Source organism: Primulina huaijiensis, chromosome 17, assembly GCF_012295235.1.
Source record: "Primulina huaijiensis isolate GDHJ02 chromosome 17, ASM1229523v2, whole genome shotgun sequence".
Taxonomy (NCBI): Eukaryota; Viridiplantae; Streptophyta; class Magnoliopsida; order Lamiales; family Gesneriaceae; genus Primulina; species Primulina huaijiensis.
In genome coordinates, this window is record NC_133322.1 from 17698832 (window position 1) to 17712401 (window position 13570).

At 34.3% G+C, this 13570-nt stretch overlaps 1 protein-coding gene and 1 pseudogene across 1 annotated transcript; one reads left to right on the top strand and one right to left on the bottom strand.

Moving 5' to 3' along the window:
* The first annotated feature begins 2913 nt into the window (after positions 1 to 2913).
* On the top strand, positions 2914 to 6353 carry LOC140963052 (selT-like protein). Its single transcript, XM_073422265.1, has 4 exons — positions 2914 to 3151; positions 3268 to 3332; positions 4143 to 4461; positions 5933 to 6353. The coding sequence occupies exons 1-4, from the start codon at positions 2975 to 2977 to the stop codon at positions 6032 to 6034; spliced, it is 663 nt and encodes a 220-aa protein (XP_073278366.1). The 5' UTR covers positions 2914 to 2974; the 3' UTR covers positions 6035 to 6353.
* On the bottom strand, positions 6144 to 12647 carry LOC140962664 (phosphoinositide phosphatase SAC8-like; annotated as a pseudogene).
* Between the last annotated feature and the right edge of the window lie 923 nt (positions 12648 to 13570).

The following is a 13570-nucleotide window of genomic DNA, read 5'->3' on the forward strand; positions in this document are numbered from 1 at the left end:
ATTGCGAGTTGATAGTAAACATATATATGACCATTTTCTAGATGCATCAATCAAAACTATAAAATGTTTAAATGGTCCACATGATGGGTGAATGGATCCACAAACATCACCTTATATTCTTTCTAAAAATACAGGTGATTCAATACCAACCTTGACTGGTGAAGGCCTAATAATTAATTTGCCTTGAGAACAAGCATCACATGAAAATTATTTAAGAGTAAGAATTTTCTTGTCCTTTAATTGATGCCCATGTGAATTATCGATAATTTTTCGTATCATTTTAGAATGTCCCAATCGGTTATTCCAAATCTTAAAATTATCCATATCAATGAATTTATAGTCAAATGTTGCATTCGTCTCCACTACATTTATTTTTGTGTAGTGTAATCCAGAAGCAAATGTCTGTAATTTTTCAAAAATATATTTATTTCCCGACACTTCTTTTGTAGTAAAAAGATATTCTCTATCTTCTTGGCTGACAGTCTCAATATGATATCCATTTCGACGAATATCTTGAAAACTTAATAAATTTCTTCGAGACTTAAGAGAGAATAAAGCATTATTGATTATAAAATTTGTCATTCCATATAATTTAATATTTGCTCTTCCAAAGCCTTCAATAATGTTTATACTACCAGAAATTGTGTTGACATTACTTTTTCTCATTTCCAAATATCGGAAATATTGATTGTTTTAAAATATGGAATGTGTTGTCGCGCTATCAACAAGACATAAATCTTTATAATTGACTTCATGTCCAAAATTCATATTCTAGTCACAGTAATAAAATTAATAAGAATAAATGATGTATTCATAACAAAACGAAATAACAACTTTCACTCATCATAAATAATAAACCAAATCAAGATAAAATGAAAATTTGAATAAAATCACGTCCTAAACAAATAATCTAAATAAGTCATAGATATGATACTACCAAATAAATATTCAATAATTTTGCAAGCTTCCATCTCAAATCAAATGACCGATTTTCCCTTCCGGATCTTCAAAGAAATCAGAAATATCAAAAAATGCAGAAAGAGGTGGGACTTGGTTTGAATCTTCACCTTAATGAATAAATTAGTCTCCACATTCTTTGTTTTCTCTTTTGATGCATGATAGAGATCAATAATGTGTTTGGGCATACGACAAGTATGATACCAATGTCTTTTTACTCCACACTTATAACACTCATTTTCTGATTTCATTGGATTATTATTTCGACCACTTTCAACTTTCTTCTCTTGGTCATTACCTCACTTTTGGCAGTTCGTATTCTTTTGATAGCTTTGATTATAGCGATCATTGTCGTTACGTGGTTTTCCATGCCCACGACCATATGGATGAAAATGTCCTCCACGGAGCCCACGACAACGTCCACGTCCACGATCATTACCATATTCAATTTTATTTTGTTTTCCTTTTTCATCACGTATTGTCATATTCACTTCAGGGAAAGGCTTGGCACTAGTGGGACGGATTTCATGATTTTTCATCAATAACTCATTATTTTGCTCAGTAACAATCAAACTTGGAATCAATTCAGAATATTTTTTGAAACTCTCTCTCGATATTGTTGCTGCATGAGCATATTAGAGGCATGAAAAATAGAGCATGTTTTTTCAACAAATCATCATCATTTATTTTTTCTCCACATAATTCAATTGTTAACTGATGCGAAATAATGCAGAATTATATTCACTTACAGATTTAAAGTCTTGTAAGTGTAAGTGTATCTAATCATACCGTGCTTTTCGGAGAATCATTGTCTTTTGATGGCTATATCATTCTTTCAAAATTTGCCAAACATCGACCGGATCTTTTATCATCAAATATTCATTCTTCAAACCATCATTAAGATGGTGACGAAGGAATATCATAGCCTTCGCATGATTTTTCGGTGATTCACTATTTTTCTCTTTGATGATATTTCCAATGCCCATAACATCTAGTATCTAAGAGAGATAATTGTTGCTAGATATATCAAGAGCGACATATTCAAGCTTTGAAATATTTGATATGATCAAATCTATATAAAACAATTTATAAGTTAACAAGTTATATAATATCCATAGAAAAACAATCGAATAAATAAGGCAAAAACTTGCATGAGACGGTCTCACGGGTCGTATTTTGTGAGACGGATCTCTTATTTGGGTCATCAATGAAAAAGTATTACTTTTTATGCTAAAAATATTACTTTTTATTGTGAATATCGATAGGGTTGACCCGTCTCACAGATAAAGATTCGTGAGACCGTCTCACAAGAGACCTACTCAATAAATAAACACACAAAATTTAAAATATACTACTGAATTGCAATATGTGATGGTAATGCATTGATATGGGTCAAAGAAAGAAAACAAAATAATTAACGTGTATATAAGATGCCACGAATTAATAAAGAGTGAGTCTCATGTGAGACCGTCTCACGGATTTTAATCTGTGAGACGGGTCAACCCTACCCATATTCACAATAAAAAGTAATACTCTTAGCATAAAAAGTAATACTTTTTCATGGATGACCCAAATAAAAGATCCGTCTCACAAAAACGACCCGTGAGACCGTCTCACACAAGTTTTTATCATTAATAAATTTAAGAATTAAAAATGACGAGCATTTATATAATGTGCAATCATGATGATAACGTGTTATAAATAAATACAAAATACTAACCAAAGAAAATACAAAGCAAAAGCAAGCAAAACAAGAAAATTCAATATATCAAAAAAGTACATGAATGACATATTTATAGATACAAGAAATCTTTAGATAAAATAATTATGATATCAAAATAAATTGATATGATTTCGATTCTCTATCATTTTCAAATAAAATATGATTACTCAATTTTTTATTATCTCCGTAATATTGCAACATATTCGATATTTTGGTAAAACTTATTAATTTTTTGGATTATTTAGATATTCTTGTTTTTCATTGTTGTCGATCGATCAGAACTCCGGCGAAAACATGGATCGAACACAACTTCTTCTGGTGGGTCTGCCCCTCTTCCTCTTCTGCTCCGACATTATCCAACTCTTCTCTCCGCAGCCCCCTAAACCCGCTGCCAACCACCACCACCACCACCACTCCGATTCACAGCCTCTGATCCGACAGCAACCACCACCCCTAGAGTTCCCTACCCAGGTTGAAATACCTATATTTTCCTGAATTTCTTCGATTATTTAAGCGTTCGTTGAGAAAGTTGTAATCTTTGCTAGATTATAAGAAATGAATTTTTGATTAATGTTTTATTTTGGCAGAAAGATAGTGGGATTGGCCATGGGAATACTGTAAGCGTCGACTTTTGTTCTTCTTGCTCCTATAGGTATTTGGTTTCCTTTCTTATCATGGGGATTGATTGTTATGTTAATTAAATGAATAATTCCTTGACTTCGCTTATACTCTTTTGGTAAATTTGTTGATTCTTTTGTTGTTGTGAGACATGTTTTCTTTGAAAAATTGAGGCTTTTGTGTATTTGATCGCAAGAATTTGTTGAGGATTTTTGTGGTGACACTCAGTTTTGTGCAGTAAGGTTAGAGACGATTAAGTGCTTCTTATGTAAGTAAATAGGGCTGGACAGTGCCTCAACAAGGAAATTTTTGATTTTTTAATGTATTTTTTTTCATTTTAAAAAAAGTTTTTGTCCATCTTAAATGTATCGAGTCTTTATATGATATGTTCCTTCTCAGTCAAAATCGGATTGATTGATAATTCACTCTGTTTGCTCCTTCGAATTGAAGAAGGGGAATTGAAAATTGAAAGGGAACTGGGGAAGAACACAGAGAAAAGAAAGGAGAGAGAATTTCAGTATCATTCTACTACCTGTAATGTGTGCAATGTGATTGTATCACATTTAGAACAATCTTGCGCACTAATGACTAAAGCAGTTTCTTCTTTACTTCTTTCTCTATTCACGTATAATTGTATAAACAAGCCTGCAGACTAGAAGTATGCTTTTTCTCACTTTTTGCATTCTATATTGTGACTGGGATTATTATTTGGAATGTGAATTGAAAATGCTTTTTTAAGTATTTTAAGAAATAGAAAGTGCTTTGTTTGATGAGTTCAGAAGGCAAATGTAACATGCTTTTACGGTAGCATAGAGTTACATGTATGCTACTTCTGTTTTCTCAGAGGGACAGCAGTGACAATGAAGAACATGTTGGAAAGTCAGTTTCCTGGAATGCACGTTGTTCTTGCCAATTACCCGCCTCCTCTACCGAAACAGTTGTTGAGCAAAGTTGTACCAGTCGTTCAATTTGGTGCAATTGGAATTATAGTGGCTGGAGAGCATATATTCCCTCGTCTTGGATTTGCTGCACCCCCTCAATGGTACTATTCCATGCGAGCAAATAGATTTGGAAGTATGGCAAGCATTTGGCTACTTGGAAACTTCCTTCAATCCTTCCTGCAGAGTTCAGGGGCTTTTGAAGTGTATTGTAATGGTGAACTGGTACTATTATTCTTCTCTCTTTTTATATATACTTGTGTCAACCTTTTGCTTTCAACTTCATTTTCTCGCTGCTTGTAGCTTTGAATGTTGTTGCATCTGATGCTTGAGTTAAAATTAACGTATGGAGGTTTTTTCTAGAACACATATTTGTATGACTGAAAGGTTCAAATGTGTTTTACCGCGTGTGCTTTGAATATGACAGGTAAATTAAGATTAGGATATTTGAGTAGTGAATTAAGATTAGGATATTTGAGTATGACAGGTGAATTAAGATTAGAATATGGATCATCTTCTCTACAGCCGTGCTTGATGTCAGTTTGTATGACTAAAGGGTCAAGTGTATTCTTACCGGAAAAAATAACATTTAAGATGTTGGTTCTATTAAATGTTGCCCGTGTTAATGCTGGCAGATATATGTTCTGTTCCAATCTCGTCGTGCAATGCACTAAGATAATACAAGTGATTTCTTTAAGCTTAAAAATAGATCATTGCATTCCCATGTCTTCGTGCACTGAACTATCATCTTTGAAGTGATTCTTTTAGCTTAGAAAAAGGTGATTCTTTTATTAAAGCGCTCTTTATTCTTGCATGTACCTAGAGTTCAGTAGTCGCAGTAGTTTTTGCTTGCACTGAGAGCTCAGTAGTTGCAGATTGTTTGTAGTTCATAGCTGAGTAGATAAATAGTAGCACTCATTCTCGTCTGCATGAGTCCGTTTACTGTGCCTTGCGACTAGATAAATTGCAGTGCCGGGCGCCCAAACATCTAATGCTTTGACTCTAAATTTTGAGTGTGGGGCATTGGGCCAGTCAGTCCGTCCAATGCCTCAAATGCTCTTTTTTTTGGTAATTGGCATTGTACAATATGCTTATCATTTTTATTGGAGGTACATTCTTCATTGATACTTTGCTTCCATGTTTTGAATGCATTCAAGTGTAAACATGCTAAGCCTCATTGTTACCTGACTTTATTACTATGGACCATAGGCCGAGTAGTCTCAAGCCCATGGAAGAATCTAGATGTGTGAGGGAAGAGGAATAAAATGTGGAGTCGTAGCTCGTTAGAGGCATTCGGTTAATTTGTTTACTTGAGTGTTTACTAGCTTAGCTAGGGTAAGGTGGAGAGAATACCTGTACAGAGGAAACTCTGGGTTATGTTCTTTTATAGTTCAATACATATCCAATACATATCCAATTTACAGTTTAATGGCTTCTTTTGGCTCTGTTCATTCGCATTGTCAATGACGAATTATTTGAGAAGTGCAACACTCAAGCGGTAGGTACAAGTGGCTTAAAAAGTTCCCATTCATTTAGTTACTATTCGAGGCTCCCATGATACCTCTAATGCTGTGGTCTGTTCGGTTCTGATGGATGAACACATGGAGTACAGTTTCTATTTTGATTTCATGACGAGTACTGAGTAGATAAATGAATTCTTTCTTTTGTCTTCTTCTCATCATCTCACTCAATGCAGGTGTTCTCAAAGATAAAGGAGAGCAGGTTCCCTGGTGAAATTGAGCTGAAAGATCTTGTCAGCAGAAGGATTGCAAATTCGAGAGTGATGGGGGGATTTTAACGAGGGCAATAGTCCTAGAAGATTGGAGTCATAGGTAGTATGCTTTCGGATTTAAAAGCGCAGCCAACCAGAAAGAAATTACAGTTCCTTTAGAAGCTATGATTTTGTGTCTTCTCGAAGTCTCATCTGTGTGAGTTGTGGTTAACTTGTTCACAGAACAAACAACTGCAATTACAACATTCTACGTTAATGTTTCTGTCTTATACAAACTAAGTTGATGCTTCACACTATTTATGGAAGTCCTTTTTTTTCCATCGAATTGTATTTCAAGTGTGGAAATTCTGGGGGCCATGACCTATAAACTAGCTTTGTTTTTTTACTTTTGTTCCCCCTAAATTTTTGTTGACAAGTTTGAATTAATATTTTAGAAGCTTACATATGCACGTATTTCGATTTCTTTAAAAATAAATTACTCCAGGATTGCGCGTCACAAATTATGCAATGTGAAATTAAGTAGCTTACAAGAGACTACACAAGCGTGGCTTTGAACAAATTTGTCTTCCATTTGATTTAATTATTGCTATCAATCCAGCAGTTTAACCAGCACAGATAATTGAAGATAGAATGTGTCGCGCGTTTCGTTCCGCTGCAAAAAAGTAAACATGGCAAGACCTTCGCTAAAACAACTTCAGGATTGTCGATGTCATTACACAATATGATTAAAAATATGTTGAATACCTTGATTTAATGTGATTGATGTCGCCGCCAATCCTCCAATTGCTAAAGCTGATGCGACTGGAAGATACTGTATAGTTTTCAATGGAGGGAAGTAAAGGACACCATCAACAAGGTTGAAAGAACAATAAGCAAGACACGAGAAAGGGGGACAATTGTGAGTAACATGCACCATTGAAACATAACACACATTTTACTCGTGAGATTCATATGCCGTTCCATGAAACCTCAGTTGAAGGTAATTTGCAGAAGAGGTGTATTCTTACCGAGAGGGAATCAAATCCTTTATGCTGGAAAGGGGAGCGGCCGTTTCTGTTCACAGTGTAGCAGCCACGGATAACATCTATCGCATCCAGTGTTGTACATTATGTTTTGTTGTTAAAATCTAATCTAGATTTAAATACTTGAACCTTTTGGCAAGTAAACGGAATAGCTGATGGTTGAAAAACGTTTCAGTTGGCTTGCCTGTCTAACTCCATCTTGAAAATTGTTTAAATATATCTTGAGATGGCACTCATCCCTTCTTTGATGATACCTGCCATTGTCTGCTTTCCGTATCTGCGATAGAAGAAGAAAAAAACAAGGCTCTAGACCGACTATATTCGCTCGCTTGATGAACATGACACAGCATTGCAAAAGTAACAATTGAAGGTCGCGTTTCATTGCATGAGTACCAGAATACTCAAGGCTTATTTCATCTCCTTGGTCCACCCATACTGTTACAAAAAACACAAGGTTAAGCACAAGCAAAAACAAATTCTACTCATAATGAATCATGTTAGTGTTGATTATCCGTAGTCCATACAAGTTTTGAAGAGTTCGAAATCTTCGGTAAATATCGAAATACACACAGTTGAGGATAGTGAACCGACTCTCTGCAGTTGAAAATTTAAAGATTTCCAAGCAAGGTAGCTCTGCAAGCGAAAATCAAACATATCATTTGCAAATATTGGGAAAGATGCTTGATCACTTGCAATCAACTAAAAAAGAAACTGAAGAGTTGACCGACCTGTGTAACATTTGTTCTGTCAAGGCCATCCATGCAGTTAGACCTAATCACTCCCCCTTGTTCTGCCAGAATCTTCCCTTCAGAATCTAGAAGGAAGTATCTGCTCAGCTGGAATAAAAATTATTAAAAGAGTACTAAGAAGAATCAAAATGATAAAACTAATGAGCACCATTTCCGAAAAAGGAAAAAGTACCATGTTAAACAAAGCCAGTTCTCACCCTTGGTTCTCAAAGTCTTCCAAAATTTCATCATACAGAAGTTGTATATTATCGAACCTCCCATTGCCACAAGTTTGGTGGAAGTCAAATGAAACATATCTGGAGAAACAGTATGTAAATATAATTCTGTTAGCTACCAAATTAGAATGAAATATCAACAGGGTAATATCATACTCGTAATTGACAATGAAATAAATATATTCTTTCAAAAAAATAAATAAATAAAGATTGCTATGTTTCCAACCCACCTTACATTAGCAAGCTTTTGCATTTCTTCTGCATAAGCTGCACTTAACAAGCCTTCATCACCTTGCTACAAGATCAAAACAAGGACTCAGGAGAAGTTTCTATAATCTATGCTAAGAATCGGAAGACTGATGCAAAATACGGATCAAGAGTAAGTGTAGTTACCCCTAAAACATCAGTAGGACAACTTCATTTGAGGTAATTACCAAAGTGTGCAAATTATATTGCCATTCATTCACACAACTTAATTGACTAATAGGAAAAAAAACAGAAGTATATTGTCATCACAAAACTAAGCATTAATCTAGTAGCGTTAATTGAAACAAGAATGCAAAAGATTTGTCTAGTGAAAAGTTCACGATTTTGGATGTTATAGAACACGAAAATCAATCAAACAAATCTTATGACACTTGCAATATTTGATGATTGAGAGGGTATCGACAAAAATCCAACCTTATCCGTTAGATCAAGCGCAACACATCCTTCGTATCTTTGCATTAGATCATTAAAATGACGCTCCACGACATTTGACTGAAATTACAACATAAAAACGAAAATCAAGAACACTCGAGTCAGGTCACAAGACCAAAAATGAAAACAAAATTATGGACCAGTTAAATAAGTAAAATTTCATAAGGCATGCAAGTGAAATAAGAAAATTCATAAGACATGTACGTACATACCGTTTGCTCATGGCTAACGACATTGAGTCGTGGTTTATAGCTCAAATCAACAATCTGCTCCCAGAGTAGTGGAATTGACCCCGAACCTGAGAACCACAATTTCATATGAACTTGCTTCTAACAGATGAAATGCAGCAAATATTTGGCGTGCACTGTAGAACTTTACAAGATTAGCATGTGTCAAATGTTCAATAGCTATGGAGTGAAAAGGTCGCAACATGAGTCAGATATTTTGTCCTTTCATTTAAACAGGTGGTTATTACATCAGATTTAACATTAGGAAGGATATGATAGTGGACGCCTTCCACTTGAAAGTACGTAAGAACTGCAACAAACCTGCTCTGTTTCTATGAAATTAGCAGTATCCCCTTCTAGATTGGCTCCTCTTCTCCACATCCTCGTCCCTAAACATAATAGTCCATATTATTGTACCTTAAACAAGGTTGTGGAGATCCAACTAAACTAAAATAATTTTTCTTGGAGGTACCTAGTCGCCGTGAACTCTGGAAGCTTGAGTCGTCGTCAAGTAAAACTTAATCATTTCTATCTAAAATTAGATTTTTTTGTTGATCGCAATTAAGAGACACAAAAGGGGGCTGGGGCTGGGGGTGGTGGCTGAGGATATTTGCTTGTAATAGGGGGATGATAAATCCATCAAGCTGCAAGAAGATGAAGTTCAAATTAGAAACTATCATCGGGAGATAAATTAATTTTTGCCACAGATAAAATAATCCAAGATAGCTTTCCTCTAAAGCAACTGGTAATGTTTTCTAGGTGAGTGACAATAAAATAAATTCAGAGATAGGTAGTATTATCACAGTACAGCTTTCGAAAAAGAAGACAGCACTATACAATCTCTATCACTTATCCAGTACCAATGAGAGCGAGATTCTGACCTTGTTCTTGGTAAGTTCTTCTATTACATTCCAATTCCAAACAAATCTTGGATCTCCCTGCAATTTACTGGAAATTTCAACTACTATAGATTTGTTCTACGGGGAAAAAGGAAACTAAATAATAACTAATGAAACAACTAATGCTGAAGCTTGTCCAACGTAGTTGATTCATTCAAATAAATTGTCCCATTTATTCTGGGGTTCTTAAGCAATCCATAGCACAAAGCATGCGAAAAATGAATTTGTCCAGGTGAAATTTGGTGTTACAAGAGATTACAATTATATGTATTCATATTGTCCACAAGACAACACATGAACTCATCAGCAAATTAGGATGTAAAATCTGTTATTTAAACTATATACCTCCTTCCAAATTGGTTTGCCAGTTTAAACCTCCTCTGCAAGCTGATAAATGCCATTAGCTGTATGGTAAGCAAGTGCATCTACCTTGTTTTTTTTAATATTTCACCGAAAGATAATAAAAAGAACTTGAGTGTTATATCTGTTTCATAAGAATAATAGAGTCCTCTGGTTGCTTCCACAATTTTCAAAAGAATCCTAAAGTAATCCTCATCACTTTTCTGGAGAAAGATGGCAGTTGTGAGATTATAGATTTTTACATTGTCAACAGGAAACAAGTGGTACATTATATGTCAGGTAAATTAATGAGAATCGACATTCGAAATGTTCAACCATAATTCTTGACTAGTTAAGAATCTTGAAGCCTCATTGCACCGTTTGCACGATAAGAACTTCATCGATGTAACCATGAAAACAGGAAACCTGAGATGAGTTCCCATTTCCTTCTTTGAAGTGATAACTAGAACATGCGTACCTGTGGAAGAAAAATAACTTCGTCCAATTAGCTACCCAAATAAGTCAGTAATGAAATAGAAAAAATGATTACACTTCATAAAAAATGTAGAACTACACATCCAATGGTCTTGTAAACATAACAAGATAGGAACTTAAACAAACCAAGAAAATATCTACGGAAAACATGGTTCATTGGGAAATTATTATTCTGCTTGGCAATCTTGTTACTTTATAAATAAAATTCCATTGTTCGAACCTCTGATTAACAACATTGATAGTTCTCTGATTCTTCTCTTTTTCTCTCCTCTTATATAGCAAGAGGATTTGTTACTATGAGAAAAGACGTAGAAAGTAGAGGAGTGTGCCTAGATACACACCTAAATATAGAGTACAAGAAAGTAACAGAAATATTTCAGTCCAAGATGACACCATTTCCAAAAGCTCTGAAACCTCAAATTTTAAAACTGGAAAGGACAAAGGACGTCAATAAAGCTTAAAATATTCTGCGAAGGAATAATCAAGACCCTTTCCAGTATGTCCATGAACCATCATTCTGAGATATTCAACATTCTTTTTTACCATGTAAAAATTTTTATTTCAAATTGTCCAAAGGAGCCTAATCGTTACTTCGTTTGAACATGTAGCATGAAATGGAAATACCTTTTCAGTATTTACAATAATTAACTCTCAAATATGTAGACATAAAAAAGCGTGTGATTAAGGTATATCATGTTGCCACTCTTGTTATGTGTTATTCTTCATTTATCGAATATTTATGTTTTTCATCAGTTAAACGCCTTAATGTGGCATCGATTATATATCCATCTCAAACACGCTACAATCTTATTTCTGCAAAAAGTAACCCAATGCAACTAAAATGACCAATATCAGAGGAAATTTCCACTTAATTCCGCAAACCTGATGTTGATGCAGTATATAATTAAAGCATCAAATCATCAACAAACATATATTCAGCTAAACACAGCACCTGAAAGCAACCTAATTGTTCCAGCTACCCGTACATAGTTGAGATTTTAGAAGGACTTTCAGATGGGTCAACACCTGAAACAAAAATAAATGCAACGACTCTATGAGTTAAGGTAAAAACTCATCAAATGCGATAACTTTTGAGAAAAAAAAAACTAAAGATATGATTCAAAAATTGCATAGAATGACCCAAATTCATTCTAAACTTGCATTAACCTCTCATCCACAAGGTTCACCTTTAACAGAAATTTGCACAATAATACTTTCAAAAAAATGGAATTTTAAATTCTTATCAACACCAACACAACTTCAAAAGTTCATAAAAAGACATCGTGTTGTAGTCATAATTTTGCTTAACACAAATCTTGAAACCAAAGTAAAATTTTAGCATAAAAAGAAATCTCTTTCATTGTGGTAAAGTCATGCATTTTCGTTTGAATGGTCTCCTCTTTAGCAGTTTCCGAACGAACATGCTAATTCATCATTGGGGTTGATAAAATAAACCAGATAGTTATATGAGTGAAATAAAACTGCTTAAAGATTTGCTGTTAAAGGAATTAAATGAAACAGAATATAGAAGGAGCTTAGAGGAAGCAAAAACAACAAATCCAAAATGAAAAACTCTATTAAAAAAAACACTTTGAATAAACTAAGTAACAAACGATCACCAACATTAAAACATGGAGAAGTTATTTCTCCTTCACGTCCAGTTAAATGAATAGCAGAACACATCCTAAATGCAACGAAAAACATAACCTTGAAGCTTGTCGATGCTTCCGTCTGATCGACTAACAGAGAAGCCTTGATCCAGAGATTCCACAGATTTGATCACTAATTTATCAGCAAATTCTCGCAACTCCAATTCGCTCCACATCTTGGAATGACCGGCAGAAGCAGAATTTGACCGATTATGCGCCTCCATTTTCCTCCAAACTAGGAAAGTTGAGGAAGAATAGATGGAACTCCACGAGACAACAATTGAAATCACGCAATTTGGGCAAAATAAGAATCGACATGGGTGTTTGCACAATATCTCGCTTTAATCACGTATTTGATGCATTAATTTGCGTAAATATTGATAAAAATTCAACGTTCAAAAACAAGCACAAGCGAATCTTCAATTCGAAGTCTGTTCTAATTTCTTAAAATAAATATAATGCCACGGTTGGAATTTGTAGAATAAATCTCTTATATTATTTATATTTTCAATAAATTATAGAAATTCACAAAACATAAAAATATATCGTTGAAATCTAATATGATAAGATCTAGAATGCTTAAAAAATATACTGGAATGCTTGAAATCTTCAAACTTATTAGAGAGTATTTGCAGATTTTTTGTGCAAAGTCGTGTCTTTATTTCTGCTGATCTCCTCTTTTTCTTTACTGTGATGTGCGGTTCTTTTCACTCTCCCATGATCCACGATCTTTCGCCCTGTCATTCCACAATCTCTTTCCTCCCTCGATCCTCTCCTCTTTCAGCGTCTCGTGATCAGTTTAAATCAATAAGAATTGATATGTTATATTTGACGGGTTTGTATAATTTAATTGAGCCTCTATAATTTAATTTTAGCCCACACAATGAGATTATTTTGCTTCAAATGGATCAGCTTTTCTCAAGAGAATATTAAACGAATTATTGTAACAAATAATTTAAATTAGAATTCAAAGCACTGAACTTTCATGAAAGAACATAAAAAGTCCCATCTCCAAAATACAATTGTTTATTAAATAGAGTAGGTTTCATGTGAGACCGTCTCACGGATCCTAATCTGTGAGATGAGTCAACCCTACCCATATTCACAACAAAAAATAATACTCTTATCATAAAAAGTAATATTTTTTCATGGATGACCCAAATAAGAGATCAGTCTCACAAATACGACCCGCGAGACCATCTTACATAAGTTTTTGCCTATTAAATATTATCAATATTATATTATTACTATCTTACTATGTCTTCAATTAACTGTTTTCAATTAATGATAATTTTATATTAACTTAAT

Coding starts and splice junctions, on each gene's coding strand:
- LOC140963052 (XM_073422265.1), top strand. CDS start 2,975: ATGGATCGAACACAACTTCTTCTGGTGGGTCTGCCCCTCTTCCTCTTC. Junction 3,333..4,142: donor TGTTCTTCTTGCTCCTATAG/GTATTTGGTTTC, acceptor CTGTTTTCTCAG/AGGGACAGCAGTGACAATGA. Junction 4,462..5,932: donor TGTATTGTAATGGTGAACTG/GTACTATTATTC, acceptor CACTCAATGCAG/GTGTTCTCAAAGATAAAGGA.